This window comes from Strix uralensis, chromosome 16 (genome assembly GCF_047716275.1).
Source record: "Strix uralensis isolate ZFMK-TIS-50842 chromosome 16, bStrUra1, whole genome shotgun sequence".
NCBI classification, from domain to species: Eukaryota; Metazoa; Chordata; class Aves; order Strigiformes; family Strigidae; genus Strix; species Strix uralensis.
In genome coordinates this window covers 12,641,072-12,657,440 of record NC_133987.1, presented here as the reverse complement: position 1 = coordinate 12,657,440, position 16,369 = coordinate 12,641,072, and the positions used below count along the sequence as shown (strand labels likewise).

At 39.8% G+C, this 16,369-nt stretch overlaps 1 protein-coding gene across 5 annotated transcripts in view; it reads left to right on the top strand.

The window, feature by feature from the left end:
* The first annotated feature begins 194 nt into the window (after nt 1-194).
* The window catches only part of VPS35L (VPS35 endosomal protein sorting factor like), a 58,315-nt gene continuing 42,140 nt past the window's right edge, over nt 195-16,369 (top strand). For 2 of the 5 annotated variants that reach the window (XM_074886037.1, XM_074886039.1), the window contains exons 1-9: nt 195-284; nt 5,429-5,528; nt 6,484-6,651; nt 6,928-7,050; nt 7,396-7,420; nt 8,494-8,570; nt 10,052-10,180; nt 13,887-13,971; nt 14,925-14,984. In XM_074886037.1, the coding sequence (XP_074742138.1) occupies nt 268-284; nt 5,429-5,528; nt 6,484-6,651; nt 6,928-7,050; nt 7,396-7,420; nt 8,494-8,570; nt 10,052-10,180; nt 13,887-13,971; nt 14,925-14,984 (784 nt within the window). In that variant the 5' untranslated portion in view covers nt 195-267. Of the gene's footprint in view, nt 285-3,259; nt 3,278-5,428; nt 5,529-6,483; nt 6,652-6,927; nt 7,051-7,395; nt 7,421-8,493; nt 8,571-10,051; nt 10,181-13,886; nt 13,972-14,924; nt 14,985-16,369 lie in introns of those variants that run through there. The other 3 variants (XM_074886038.1, XM_074886041.1, XM_074886040.1) reach the window with 3 other exon arrangements.

Below are 16,369 nucleotides of genomic sequence, written 5' to 3'. Positions count from 1 at the left end.
AGTTCGTACTCGTCAGTAAGGGTCTTCTGACTCGTCCATGGAAAGTTCTGGCTGTGCCGTTACCCCCGTGGAGTATTTTACACAAGACTCCAAAAAAAGGCCTGGCGAGGAGGTCCCCGGGAGCAGGTGGCAGACAGCCTGTCCCCGGGCCGCCCCAGCGCCGCCGCTCACCGTTCCTGAGGCGAGGCGCTTCCCGCCGCGGGGCGGGGCGGGAAATGGCGGTGGAAGGCGCTGCGCGGCCGCGGCGTCATGTGACGGGGCGGCAAGATGGCTGCTTTCCCCTGGTGAGGCTGTGGGAGGTGCGGGCGGGGGCGCCGGGCGCTGCCTGCCCCGCTCCCGAGGAGCGGGCTGCGCTCCTCCCGGCCCGGCACGGCGGTGCGGGAGGGCAGGGTCCGGTAGCGGGCCCTGAGGGGGCTGCGGGTTCCCGCGGCTGGGTGGGGGCAGCCGTCGTCCTCGGCGCCCCTCGCAGCCGGGGGGCCGCGGCGCTGAGGCGGGGGTGGCTCGGAGAACGCCCGAGCGTGCCGGCGGGGGAAGCTCCCCTGCCGGGCGGGGACTGCGGGGCTGGGGAAGCCTCGCCCCCAGGAAGCGAAAGCGCTCGCCGCCCCCGGGGCTGCTTCGTGCGGGGCTCGGGGCCGGAGGGGCTGGAACCTCCGCGTGCGGCGGGAGGGAACCGGGGCGCTGGGTACCGCGGCCCCGCGGGCGTGCGGCCGCAGTCGGCGGTTCTCGTGGCGGCTGTCTGGAGACTGCTGAAGATGCAGATCAGATCTATAACACGCCGGTTTTACATTAAACTACGTGGGGTGCCGGGGCGGTGGTGCAGCTCTGCGCGACGTTGCGTGGGGTTCCCACGCAGGAGCGGGCCCTCGGGGTCCGGCCGTGCCGCCGAGGCGTGCAGGAGCGGGAGAGGACGGCCGCGGGGCCTTGCGCACTGCCGTGGGTTTATTTTCCCCTCCTGAGTTCCTGAGGGCAGCTGGCGCCTGGTGGGGTTTGGTCCCGCCGCGGTGTTATGATGGTGCCTCTGCTCGGAGCAAGGGCCGCAGCGGGGAAGCGCCTTCCTCCCGGCGGGGTCACTGCGGGCTCGCAGCGAGCGGCTGGGCGCCTTCCTCACAGCGCCCGCGAAGGTGAAGGCTTCAGACAGTGAATTTACGTTTGCTAGCACAGTTTAGCTTCTGTTAGTGATCTTCCACAGGCTGTTTAGAAGGAGACACGGTGTTTACGGGCTACAAACTGAAGAAGTAGAGTCAGCTTCTAGCGACATGCAGTATTTCTTCAGGAAAACTTGGTGTATGACTGAGGAAGCTGCACTGTGTAGGACATGGAATAACTTAACAGTCTGTTATTTGTTATAGAAAGGAAGGATAAAACAGGCACTCTTTCTCTGACAGAGTAAAGGAAAATATGTTAATAGTTCATTTTTCTTCAGACTTGTTGACAAATGAGCTGATTTTCTGTTTGTGGAAGACTTGCTCTCTGAGGCTATTGTTCTTTTAGCACATCAAATATATCTAGCTTCCAGGTTTTGATGTATCTGATGGGTTATAGTCCTGAGTAAACTAGAAATCAAAGCTAATGTGGCATCAAGAAAATTAATATGCAGCAATTAGAGCCCATTAGAGCACTGGTATGCCAAAAAGTTTTCCCCCTATATACACTGTCATGCTGAAAATCATCTCACTCTTTCATATTATTAATGAGCAAACTTTCACGTTTAATAAAAAGAGGAAATAATTGGTGGATCTAAAAGTCATTGTTAATGAAACCAATTGAGGTTTTATACAAACATCAGAGCTATGCTTTTAAAAGTAAATTCAATGGGGTATGAAATACTTTAAAACTTGAACATATGTAGCTAAGAAAATTTGAGGGTGTAAGACAGCTCTAACACATTAGTTGGCTGTTGGAACTGTTGGCATTTACTTTGAGGTAGTTTCAGTGGAATCTGTGTGTGGTCAGTGACCTTGCAGAAACAGAAAAGAATAAATGGGGCTGCAACTTTTGAATTTCCAGGAGTACCAAAATACAATGAAAAACTAAGGACTGCAGCCATAGAACAGATACTGACAAGTTGATTTTTACATAATACACCAATGAAGTAGCAGGCTAAGAAGCAGGTCTGGTAACACCGATGCAAAAGTGTCCATGGAGAAACAATGAACCAGAACAAAATGTTTTAATGCATGTTTTTCTGTAATATGGAAGATATTGTCATGCAGCAGGGTTCAGTAGAAAGAATGCTAGCTATTTTTAAGTATTGTTGGATGCTAATTTTAAAAAGGTGTTTTGCAGTTTGTCTACATACTCCTTAGTCTTTGTATGAGGAAAAAAAAAGCACCTGTTGGCACTGAATAAAAGGATCTTGCATTAACATAGTGTTCAAATTTGTTAGAGTAGAAAAGAATTGGCAAATATGTAAAGTAATTTAAAGCTTAGGGCTAGAGTTCTTATTTGTAACAGCTGTGTGGACATACCTAAAGATATTGTTTGGGTTTTATGTTTAATATTCAAATAATGATAGGTACATTCACTTGTGGGATGCACTTCCTTGTATTATCAATACCAATACGTGTATATGTTGTAAAGAGATTCTTTTCCATTTTGCCTGCCTTGCTTGTTTGTGCTCCCTGTAAGTTTCTGAAGCCCTTGCTTTAGGATAAGCACCGGCTCCGTGTGGGTGCAGTGTACCTGGAAGGTGTCGTGTCCCGAGAAGGGGAGGTGTGCAGTGCAGGCTGGTGGTTCTGCTGTGCAGGGGCTGGCTGTGTGTGGAAGCTGGAGTGCAAGGGAAGTGTCCCGGGGGTGTCTCAAGGGGGTCAGTGTCCCCCGGGCCTGGTGCCCTAGCGGTTGGTAGCGGGGGGAACCCAGGTCCCAGGGGTGGGGTGGGGGTGCCCCACTGTGCCCCGGGACCAGCATCCCAGTAACCCAGGGTGGGGGTCCCATGTTTAGCTCAGGGTGCCGGGGGAGCTCATAGGGTGCACTGAGTGCTGGAAGAGCATCACGAACTTAGGGGTGAGGAGGAAGTACAGTGGTCCCAGTGTTTACCAGGAGGAGAGAAGACAGTTGGCAGTCTGGCAAGTGTTGAAGGCAATTGCAGTGATGTTTGTGTGTGTAAAGAGGTTGAAACCTGCTGTTGAAAGAGTGAGTACCTGCAAGCAGGGGTAGTTCTTGCAGTAAGCACTGGGGATGAAACCCCAGCTTGGCCTGAGTCATTTTTATTTACTCTTGGAAGCTGACTGCGCTGCTGTGGCCAAGACAGGAATGCTTAAGCTCCTTTTCCTGGAGAGTAAGTGGAACATAATGTCAGAGCAAGCTTGAATTTGTCCCCCATATTAGATATGTTACAAGCTGTCTTATCACTCAAATAACCACATTGTAAATGTACTTTTTAAAGACTTATTTGTAGGGTGAACAGCTGCTCTTCCTTCCCACATGTGTATTAGACATGTATACTTGCCCAGTGATGCCTTATGTTATAGTTAGTGTACGACTGATTTTGGCCTGGAGGTGGTATGCCGAGCGTGTACTGTCAGTGTCATCTTTCTTCACTGCTGTTTGGAGATATCTGTAAAGGAGAGATATGGAAATACTGACAGAACTGTAATAAAAATGTAATAATAAGGCAGCCAGAAAGAGTTTGAAAGATTTTTCACCCAAATGCTAATTAATTCATGAAGCAAGTGAGCACCGAGAATCATTGAATCATGGGACAACAGTGACTATTTGTGTATAAAGAAAAGGAGCTGGAGATCAAGAAAACAAAGGGAATAGGCATGTGGATTTCACTGGACTCTTTCTCTTGCTCTGCTATATCTCATTAGATGTCAAAGCTTTTCCTTGGAGTAGCACAACCACAAATTAAACTCATTCTTAATTTATTTTTTTTTTTAAATAAATCTGGGGTTTTGTGGGGGGTACATAGTATCTATGGAAGAGTTGGCTGCTTGGCACTCTTGAAATTCTTCCTAATGACTTAGGTCTCTGAACAGAATGGTCTTTGAAAGTTTGGATTAGTTTTAGTGGGAAAGATGTTTATTATACGGAGGGAATGCTGTTTGTTTTTGTTAGGAGTCTGATTAAAGAAACCTTTGTGTATCCACTGATTTTACTCATTCAGCAAAGGCCTTAGTGTGTGCTATAAACATTCCCAGGATCCTGGATGAAACAGGAAAGAACAGTTAGCTGCTCTGCATGTTTCAAAGACTAAAAAGGAAATCAAGAAGTTGTGGAGGGTAGAATGCAGAGAAATAAAAATATATATTTCTAGATTTTACTTGGATCTCTTTCTGCCTTAGTACTTAACTATTGCTACTGCTAAAGGGAGGTACCATGTAGTAGCCATGATGGCAGTTGTTTTAGGAAGCAACTGTCCTATGTGTTTTTGTGAGTTTGTATTTTTGTTTCCCTATTTAGCCATTACTACTACTCCATACAATTAAAAGGAAATAGTTTCATATATTGATGTGTTGTCAGAGATATTAGACAGTATTTGTAACTCTTAAGTCTCTTTTGAAATTATCATCCAGTAATAGTCAGGGAATTTTTAATCCCCCTTTTTTGCTTCCTACATTGTCAAATGTGCTTTAAAAGCCTTTAAAAATATACATTTATATTTGAGCAATTACAACCAGGATGAATGGTCTATTTTATAAAAGCAGCGTCCTTAAACTGTGATTGATAAATTAGTGTATGTCACTGTTAGTTCCTAGTGTCAACGTTGTTTTACTCCAATACCTTTATTTATTCTGGAATCAAGTCTCTCTTAAATTAGAGATGGAGGCCATAGTTCTCTCTTAATATGAGATTAAAAATAAAACCTGAAATATGTATATTTTTGTGATCTATTTCACTTAATGGCATACTTAATTTTCATAGGAGAGGTGAAGCTTTTATACAGGGTCTTATTCACAATGCACGCATATGAGTACGAATATTTTTTTTCTTATAATTTGACTTTTGCAACTTCAGTTATGAGTACAATGAACAGATAGAAATACATTTCTTGGGGAAGAATTTTGCAGCTACACAAGTTAATGTGTTTAGTCCCTCATTATATCTGTGCATGATCACTTTGATTTCTTCCCTTGTGTTTTCACAATTGCCTTTTTCTTTCACTCTGACTATTCAGTTTGAAAGATGTGTTTAATAATCTGCATCAGCCTGTCACACATACAAATGCTAATTAAATTGCCCTTTTGATGTCCAATGGAATGGAAGAGAATCCAGCTGTAGAGGCAGAATACAGTTGAATGTCTGAAAGTAAAATTTCTTCAGTTTTAGTGTGTGTATCTCAATAGAGAGAGAAATTTTGGTCTTTACATTGTCTTATTTTTCAACGTACATTTCTTTTTGTAAATATGCCTGCATCTATGTAGATGTAGGATATGTTTCTCTGTCAGTATGCATGTGTACTTTCCCTTTACTCTTGCTTTTTAAGGCATGCGAGATCAAGAAACTATGTTTCAGAATCTGAAGTGTGCAAACTGGAATCTGTACCCTTGGATTTTGGCGATTACCATCCACTAAAACCCATTACGGTGAGTTTCTTTTTGTGCTTTTGGAAAATGAATGTGAATTAAAACTGACTGTGTTCCTCTTCTACTTCCACTCCTATAAAATTAAAAAGCTTTGAAGTTGGTGGTGGTACTAGTGAAGTTGCTTTCTGTGTTAGTGGCCTGTTACTTTAGAGACATCAAAGGTTTATTGTGTTTGTCTTTTACAGAAATTGCTGGTACTGTTACATGTCAAAAAACAGTCTCCTTCTGACTAATATAGCATTTCAGCTTGTGGGCTTTCTTGGTTGCATTAAATGCTGAATAATGGATAAGTTTAAAATCAAATTGTTGCATTACAAATAACCTGCATAATTGCTCGATGTAAGATTTGTTTTTGAGTTAACTTCCAGTCAGCTGTATGCTTTAAAACATTTATAACTTCTTTAATGTATGAGAGGCTTTTAAAAATGTGGGTGTGCAAAAAATCCAGCTTCAAAGAGATGACAGTCATACACTAATGAATGAAAAATGGATAGCAGCTTCTACTCAGGAAGGTCAGTAGGGAGACAAGATGGAGGCCTTAAGAACGGATTTGATGTTTCAGGCTTGAGTATTGTACAAGAAAAGTAAAGATCAGACTGGTGGAGGAAATCAAACAGCAAGACAGAGGTTGGATGAGGTGGAAAAAAACAATAAAATAGAGGAGGGGTACTAGAAAGAAATTTAGAACGGTTGTTCCTATAGTTCTTTAGACCCAGAATTGGAAGGAGAAAGAAAAAAGTAATGGAAACACTAGTGCAGGGTGTCTCCAGATTCAGGAGAAGAGGTGCTTCAGTTAAAATGTTATTGCTGATTGTAAAGAGTTTTTTTTTTGTAGGTGGGTCCTTGCTTTCATTACAACAGCACGGTTTATGTAGTACATATTTTGATGATTTATTGAAGAAAATAGGGGGAAGAGAAAGTATTTTTGTTTAATAATTTTGAATTTTTCTTTCAGGTTACTGAATCCAAGACTAAGAAAATGAACCGGAAAGGAAGTACTTCTTCTACCTCCTCCTCTTCTTCTAGTTCTATGTTGGATCCATTGAGCAGCGTGTTGGATGGTACCGATCCCTTGTCGTTATTTGCAGCAGCTGCAGATCCTGTGCCAACTACTGCTACCATGGTAACACTGGAGGGCAGTTAACTAAATAATATTTAAAAAAAGAAACAAAAAAACCCCACAAAGTCAACAGTGGATAAAATACATTTGTCTCACCAATTTGGAGGTTAATACGAATAGGAAATGCACTGTATTAAATAGAATAAACTGTTCTTTTTAATTTACCTGTTTTATGTAACTTTATGGATCAGTAAGCACTTGAAACGTTAAGGTGACCTTTATCAGCGTTCTATTTTCTTTCCGATTCATATTACATTTGCACTCGTGCTGCTCTCATAGGATAGTACACGAAAGAAACGGGATAAAGATGACAGCCCAGCAGTAGGAAGTGACTTTGAACCATGGTCAAGCAAACGTGGTGAAATCCTTGCTAGATACACTACAACAGAGAAGCTCTCTATTGTAAGTGGCAGCTTCTCCAGTTTTATGTCTTTGTAGTAGATTTTTAATGGATTTTGGATGTTGCTGTTTTGTAATTATTTCATGAGTAAATATTGGTCCTCTAAATTTTAGTTTTAATGTTGTAGAAAGCTGTACCACAAGCTCTCACTTATAATTATTGTTTTGGAGTCTATTGATACTTAGAAGCCATCACTTTGTCTTTTTGTAACAAGACAAATAACTTCTGGTCTTATGTCTACTTCTAAATTATTAGAATCTTAATTAGCATTGTAATTACCCTGTGCATTCTTGGAATGCTAACAAGTACTTGTTTTCTAAAAGTCTGCTTTTTCTGTCTCTTCACAGAATCTGTACATGGGATCTGAAAAAGGTAAGCAGTTCCTTTTTATCTAACAGTAACAGATTTTGCTTGAGGTAGGTTGCAGTGACAGGTTTGTGGTCAAGAATAGTTGAAATGTGATTTCCTCTCCTTCCCCCTTCCTGATATATGGTTGGATCTGTGGTTTTTTTGTGAATAAGACTTCTGCTGGATTTTTACTTAAAATAATTGTTGAAAACAAATCACCCAACAACCTTGTGTTGTATGCCTTGTAGGCTAATGAATTTGTGATACCGTGTTGTGGAAGGAAATAGAATTCACTGCTTTCTACTGTAGCTTAAAACTTTCTTCCACTTGAAGTGAGCAGTGATATTTTGAGGATCATGTTTATCAACTCTTTTGCTTGCTGGAAGGGAAAGCAAACAAGTCCCTTGGGAACTTGTGCAGTTATTCTCTTTACATGAAAGTGAAATTATTTCAACTGTAACTGAGTGTTCAAAAAAGAACCAAATGTTAAATATTTTATTGTGTTTTCCAGCAAAGCAAATCCAGGCTGAGTAGTCATAGCTGATTGCATAGTAAACCAGAATTTGTATATATGAGTAAACATGAAGCATTTCAGCTTCTGCAAAAAAAAGAAATACTTTTTTTGGAATGAGAATGGTCAAACACCGGAACAGGATGTCCAGAGAGGGTGTGGAATCTCTATCCTTAGATATCATTAAATTGACTGGATATAACCCTGTGTAACCTGTTAAAACTTCAAAATTGGACCTGCTTTGAGGAGGCGAGTTGGACACAGGCCTCTGTAGGGCTTTTCTAACCTAAATTATCCCATGGTTCTATCCAGTGGTTCCTTCCTTACCAGCAAAAGTTGCAAGAAAATCCATTCGTATTCAGTTTTGCTTCTCATTCTCTGTTCAAATTCTCATTCCCTGTTCAAAGTGAATGAACTGTAGGTATGTTTAAATGTGTGTCTTCAGGAATAGCCACCAAATGGATCAAACCACTTGTCTTCTGTCGTGGAAGCTGACTAGTTGTCTGAGTCTGGCAAGCTCCTTCTTTCCCTTTAGAAGTCCAAGTGTTTAAATGTTAAAGAAACTCTAACATATAATTCTTTACAGGAAAAGCTGCAACTACTGGCTCAGCAGTTTCTGAAAAAGTGAGGACAAGATTAGAAGAACTGGATGATCTGGAAGAGGTGAGAAAGTTTTCTGATCCAATTACATCACCATTTTAAAAGTGAAATAAATTTGTGAAATAAAAATCTTTTATGAAACCTTTTAAGAAGGTCCTGATTCTGAATATGCTTATGCATATGGTTTAGACAGATACATACTTTCCATGGGACGACTTTAGTAATTCAATCCTTACTGTTACAGAATTCAGGCAGAATCATATTTTTGTATCACTAGATATTGTGATTGAAAAATTCACCTGATCTACTGATGTTGATTTACCTTGGTACTGTGTACCATGCTCTGCAGCTGCTGTAAAGCTTCATGGAGCCTAATAGTCTTAACCTCTGATAATTTTGTTTGCCGCTGTTGCAGAAGCTGTATACTGTCTACCTGAGCTTGATTAAAGTTACTTTTACTCAGAATTTCTGAGTGCTCAAGTTATTTCTGAAACTGCAATATTTTACTGTGCAAAGATGAGGTGTTCCGTAACTTCTTTTCCTAAAACCCGATTCCTAGTGGTACTCCTGGAAGTATTTTGAGTAATGTTGTTTTGAAACGTCTGCCTCTTAACTAACTCTAGATTGCCCGTTGCCTGAGCCAGCACGGTTCTAATAGTTGCATATCACAAATGAAGGATTAGATTCTTTTAGTAGGAAAATAAAGTACCCTTTACCATAAGGAAGTATGTAACCTTGGGTGAAACTAATTGTGTTTGTATTTTATCTCTTCATCCATGATTGTTTTTACTAATGGTTGTTTCTAGACTCTCATATTGTGAAGTCTGTTCTGTAATGCAGCTTAATAAACTCATCAAAACTAGTCTTGAAGGTAGTTTTTAATATCACTCATACTTCTACTGAAAGCTGTTCCAGAACCACCTTCTGATTTTTCTAAATACGTTTATAATTGCTTTGTTTCTGTGTCAGTTTGATTCTAAAGCTTAAACAATTATTTCTGCTTCCAACATTTCACTAGTTTATTTTTGATACGTAATGTTTTTATAACTTCTGTAAGATCTTCTGGAAAAAAGATCACAAGAATGCTCCAGTACCGAGCAGGAAATGAAGATCGTTTTATTTTTTTACTGAGGGTGAAGCATAGCCAGATTTTTCTTGCTGTCAACAAAATTCTTAGGACCGTGCTGGCAAAACGGTCTAATTTCTCGCTGATACTGCTTCTACATAGGCACTTATGTAGTATGCTTATGTATAGTGTTAGTGTCTTAACTCTACCACGAGTACCATAGCACTGAAATACTCCAGCGTTTCTGATCTCATGGACATCTTTGGGTACCCGAATGCATGGCTCTTGCAAACCAAAGCAGTTGTGATGCACTCCTGTGCCAAACACCTGCAGTATTGATGCAGCAAAGGTAAGAAGGGAAAATTAGGTAATTCTGTAAATTTTGTGTGTTCCATCCCTTCAGTGATTTGACTCTCTAATAATGGCACTCTCCTTCCTTCCCCCCCCCTTTCTAAGTAGACTTGTGTTTTCTTGCCAGGGGTCACAGAAGGAGCTGTTGAATTTGACTCAGCAGGATTACATGAACCGCATTGAAGAACTGAACCAGTCTTTGAAGGATGCTTGGTCCTCTGATCAGAAAGTAAAAGCTCTGAAAATAGTCATCCAGGTCAGTTTTACATTTTTGCTCCATACAGAACTGGTCAGCTTGGTGGTGTGGCTTGTCTGATTTCTTTCTTGGGAAAAGGATGGTTTCTATTACTTTTCTACTATTTTCTTCTGTTCTTCACTGAAACCCATTTCTTTCAGAGTTTTATGACTTCTGACATTAGTTGAACTTTTGACTTTTTTGTTACTGATTTTGACTAGAGTATGTGGGATGGAATTCTCATCAAAGAGAGTGGCCAAGTGACAGATGTGGAATCACAGAATCAACTAGGTTGGAAAGGACCTTGAAGATCATCTAGTCCAACCATTAACCTAACATTGACAGTTCCCATCTACACCATATCTCTCAGCGCTATGTCGACCCTACCCTTAAACACCTCCAGGGATGGGGACTCTACCACCTCCCTGGGCAATCCATTCCACTGCCTAATAACCCGTTCTGTAAAGAAATACTTCCTGACATCTAGTCTAAACCTTCCCTGGCGCAACTTGAGGCCATTCCCTCTTGTCCTATCGCTTGTTACTTGGTTAAAGAGGCTCATCCCCAGCTCTCTGCACCCTCCTTTCAGGTAGTTGTAGAGGGCGATGAGGTCTCCCCTCAGCCTCCTCTTCTCCAGACTAAACCCCACCAGTTCCCTCAGCCGCTCCTCATACGACATGTGCTCCAGACCCTTCACCAGCTTCGTTGCCCTTCTCTGGACACGCTCGAGTCATTCAATGTCCTTTTTGTAGTGAGGGACCCAAAACTGAACACAGTAATCGAGGAAATTTTACCTGATTAGGGATAATTAGAAAAAATAACACATAGTGCTACCAGCTCTTTCTAGGACATGTCATTTCCTGTCCTCTTCCCCATCCCAAATAATAACCAGAATGGCTTTTTACATGTCAGTGTTTTCCCCATCCAGACTTACTAAGACAGCTGAATAGTCTTGATTTAGGATCCTGGCAAAGTACAGAAAACAACTCCAGATTTTTTAAGTGTTTATGTTTTTATGGGTTTTTGTTTTGATTTTTAAACTTCCTCACAGTCTTCCTCTGGCTCATTTGGGGCGATGAGCTGTTCAGGAGGTCAGGAGGGAATAGGACAATTAAATGCTCTTTTGTTTGGCTTGGTCTTTAAAAAAAAGGCTAGAGGCAGAGTGCATCAGAGGACAGAGGGGATAATGACATCCATAAAAGCTGTAAAACTGATGTAATGCTAATAGTCATCAAGCGGGGTTATATAAAGTCAGGCTCTTTTATTTTTTTCCTCATGCTGGATACTCTTGTGAACACTGTTTGCAGTAATTTCAGCTTAAATTGTGGTAAAGACAATAAAGGAAATGAAACATAAATGAAGGGAGATCAGAAAATTATATGTGACCTAGGTTGACTAATGTTCTATTGTAATACTATGAAATCAGCACTATTATTCTTCTAAAAAAAAATCATAGATTGCATTGTGAAGTGTGAATATCTTGGTGAAAGAGAATGCAATATTAAAAGTCTGGAGGAGGAGAAAAAGGACATAGATGTGCTGTATTTACAGTGCATTAATATGTATATATACAGGGTCTGACATTCAGTGATAATCCACACATTAATCCTTTCACGTATTCTTTTATAAATGGTTTCACAAACAATTTTGAAATAATGTAGTTTCCAAAATGGGATTCAGTGCTTTCTTTTAGGAAAGTGGTATCAAAATCGCATAGTTTTATCCCTCTTAAAGCATGGTCTATGTATTGTTCACTTTGCACTTGGACTTCATGTTGCAGATGCTCATCACTATTTGAAAGGCTGGATAAGAATGAAATAGGTGTTTGGGTAATTAACATGAATACAAAAATCTTTCATAGAGGAGATTATTAGTAACTAATAGTAATTCTTTACTTATAAAGCAGGATAGGGTAGAAACCTGACTGAACTTAACTCGTTGTGGTTCTTCCTAGTAAATAATATAATTTTAAGAATGTTGTATCCTCTTAAAGAACTAAGCAGTTTTCTTGACATGAGGCTGTGATTATATACGTAGTCTATCATTATTAGTATCACTTACTATTTAGCGTTCAATAGGAGGAGTGTGTTTGGCCTTCTTTTTGGTTGTTATTTTCAGAAATGTACACTGGGCTGGAAAAAGCAATTTTGATTTGAATGCCAGAGTGATCCTTTTTTAAGAACCGATGATTAAAAACTAATGATGAAATCTTTCATTTGGACATTGGGGATGGAGCCTTCATTCTCTGTGTGAGAGTTTTACAGAGCTTGAAGTGCAGGAAGAGTTCTGGTCATTAAGGCAGAGTCTGAATTTATAATGTGAATTCCTCAAGTACCTTTTTATAAGATACTTTACTTGTAAGATGGAATAAGCTAAGCTACTTAGCGTAAGCTGAAGTAAGTTGATTATGTATGTGAGCTCTAAGAAAAGTGGTAAGTTAAGTGTTGATGGTGTGTGTAGGTCCTAAACAGCTACTGAATTACCTTTCTTTGAAGGTGACTTACCACACAGTAGGGAAGATTCTGCTTTGGTTGTAAGATGTGAATGCTCTCTCCTGTCTTTTTGGTGCACTCTTTCTCCCTGAAGCATAAAGCAAAAAGACTAAGCGTGCCCCTCGTTTAAGCATGCTCAAATGTTACGATTTTCTTGTTTAAACAAAGCAGTCTTGGGGGGTATTGGATTGCTTCCTGGAATTTTGGAATGTAATGAAAACTTTATTTATTCCACTGAGATTCAAGAATTGTCTCCTCATGAAGGAGAAAGGAGGGACAGAGATGAAGAGAATACTGTACTTGTCAGTATTAAATAGAGACTGGAGAAGACTCATGGTCAAAAGCTGTGTTTGGCTCGTGTAGGGAGTCTTTCTCTCCCCAGTCAGTCATTTCTGTTTTCTTCAGGTGGAAGTTGATTCTTTGTCCCAAAGTTTTTCACTGCAGTTTAGTCTGCAGTCTTCTCACCACCTTGGAAAACAAAGTATAGCTTTATTAAATGTCTTTAAACTATCTTCATTCCTCACTGTGTATTTTGAATTTATATTATAAATGGTTCCTACCTGGACTTGCATTCAACGATACTAGAGCTAAGTTGGCTAATACATTTTCAAATGTAGCTTTGCATCAGCCATCATTATAGTCTAACTGCCACGATCATGTTGAGTGCCTGTGGGTGGTGATTGATTACAGATTCCTCCCTGGAGCTGGCTGTGGACCAGCTGGCTTGTTTCCAAAATGTTCAAATTGGTTACATGAGCTGCAAAGATGTGTTGAAAACCTCATTAGCTAAACTTTTAAAATTGTTTCTTAGTTTGGTCTATATCAAATTTTGTGTTTGATATGGATGTTTAGAGAGATGGTGAGAAACTGAAAAATGCTCTTAAAAAAAGTTGTTTTAGAAAAGAATTGCCTTTTTATGCTTCTGGGGAGAATTCATCTTATCTGAACAACTGCACAGATCTGCATGGTCAGCTGAAATTCTGCATTGTGTATTAACTTGTATAAAGGGAAAAAAGATCTGTGACTAGTTCTGCTGGAAATGAAGAATAAGCTGAAAAGTACAAAGAGTACCATGATGTGTTATGTTAGATGTTCTTGTGCTTTTTGCTGGATAGTTGTTCATGTTGGTTCTTTCCGTCTGTAGATACTCATCTGTTCCAGCCTGTCTGGAGTAAAAACACTAACTTGCATTGTTTTCTAAAATGTTTCTTTGGTGTTTTTTTTTTTCCCTCTAGTGTTCTAAGCTTCTTTCAGACACAACAGTAATCCAGTTTTATCCAAGTAAATTTGTTTTAATTACAGATATCCTTGATACTTTTGGTAAGTATCTAATGTGCCAAACTTACTACATAATTGTTAAGAAGATGAAAATAATTTTTTGTAATGTTAGAAAACGTTGAAGTTATCTGAGAAGTGCTGAAGTGACTCTCAGTTTTAACACTGAACTCTTCCAACATAAACTTTTGGACACCAGTGTTATAAACATGGTATATAATTGTTCAGAAACTCTTATGAGTGAAGTCTTTAAAATCAAATACTTAATAGTAGTAAAACTACAAAATTATTGGTGAATATCTGGAGCAAAACCTTAGGAAAAAACACAATCTCTGCATTTTGGAATTTAAAACACGCTCATTATTATGGCAGTCTCTTGACTCAGTGTTTCATTCTATTTGTATTTGAAGAATAGAAGTCAGAAAGTTTTCTTTATCCGAATAGGGACTATGAAGTCATCAAAATGTAGTTAATGCATTTAATCTATTTTTATAATTTTTAAATGGTCGTTTCAGTGAAATTGTCATCCACTTCATGTGATTCTCTTGTTTTTCTGCCATGTTATGGAAAAGATTTATGACAGCATTCAAAGTTAAAGGGTATTTTGATGTTTAGCAGGATATGATGTGACATAGATCCAATTATATTTTCAAGTCTTGCTTCCTCTTTGTGCTCTTTGCTACTTACTGAAAGTTGCTGAAGATAACATAATATCCAAACCAGCAAAGACAGGACACCAGCTGTCCTTTCCTGGCCTGACAGAAATCTGACCTGTGTGCTACCTCTGTGCTTATGGGAGCTAGATAAATTTTTTATAGTGTGTGAAGTGCTAAATTCAGACTTAACATTTCAACCTCACTAGAGGGCAGCATAATGTTAGTGTTCTAGGAAGTTTTTTCCAGCTGATTTCAATTGATATTGGAGGAGGAAGCTTTGTATTAAGATTTTTATGTTTTACAGTTTGTTTGTTATGAATGATTTTTTTTTTTTTTAAACAGGTAAACTAGTGTATGAAAGAATTCAGTCAATGTGTGTGGACAATCGTGTCTCTTTGCCAGGTAACTTTGCATTTGTATCTGCTGTGGTCCTGGAAAAAAACATGTCTGAACTAACTTGAGAAAGGTTAAACAGGACCCATGCTACTGTATTTCCTCTGGAAAAAGTTCTGATTTGTATCAGGTCATTTTCAGTTTTTAATAAAGTCCATTTCTTATAGCTTCCACCATTCACAGTGTTTATGCAAGTTTACATTTTAACTGTGAAGAATATACCTAAGATATAATAAAATGTGCTTGTGGCTTTGATGTTACTAAACATAACCTGGGTCTTCCCGAGACTTGAAATCACAAAGAATGATACATAGGTAGAGGGAGAATTAAACATGAATGGCCAAATTAGATGAAGGAAGACTTCTTTTTTGCTTTTTTTCTTAGAATATGCTCTTTTCTGAAAGTACTACATTTTAATAGCTTAAAGTTAATGGTACAAGTTTAATAAAGCTGAGAGTCTCAGGTTTTGGTAAATATATGTTTTTGTTGCTACATTGGAAACTTGATAGTTTTGCTTTAATTAGGGAAGCATTTTGGAAGACAGCAGCAGGCTGTCATTGAGTTAGTGATCAGTTTACTAGGATAGCATAATCTTTCTAACTTGGGCCCTTTCTATTTTTTTCAGTTGATGTTCCAACACAATGTAAAAGTCTTAATTTGACATTTACAGTACAAATGTATGTGGAAGAACCTCTTTAGAAAGGCACCGAAACATTCCATGGAAATACAGGCATTTCCTTGCAATTTGAAGTGTATTAAGTGCATGTCCTTGAAATATGAAACATTCTTACTCTGTAGTTGACGTGGCAACAGTACCGTTAGGTTGCAGTTAAATCTGTAGGATTTGAGCTAGAAGCTTGAAACCAACAAATATTTAAATTTGAAATAAACTTACAGAAAATATTTAAGATAAATTTGGCTGTTGCGGATCTGACAAACTGTTCTTATAAACATTAACGAAGGCAGACAGTTTCTGTAGCGTGTCACGATTCCTGGGCACAGTTACCTCCGTTCTGGAGAGCTGAGCTCATGCTGCAGCTATACAGCTGCCAGGCCCGTTGCTGATGGGAACTTCCCAAGCAGCTATAAAAGTGGGAGGGAGAAGGAAAATGTGTGCTGGGCTTGCTGTGCATGGCAGTGTGAACCCCCGGGGATTTCAGACCTGACCTCCATACTTGTCCCGTGGGAACCAAGTGAAACAAAGTTGGATGAGAACTCCTGGGTCCTAGATGAGAAAGAATATCTTCCTGTATTCAGTCAGCATCAAGCATGCGGCTTCTCTAGTCTTGGAAGTTGGAAACTTTCTTGTGGAGCAGGAGCTTCTCACCTTCTGGGGGCAGGGATGGGAGAGCACTGGTATATTAAAGCTGTTTCACAAGGAGTTTGTAAGCAGA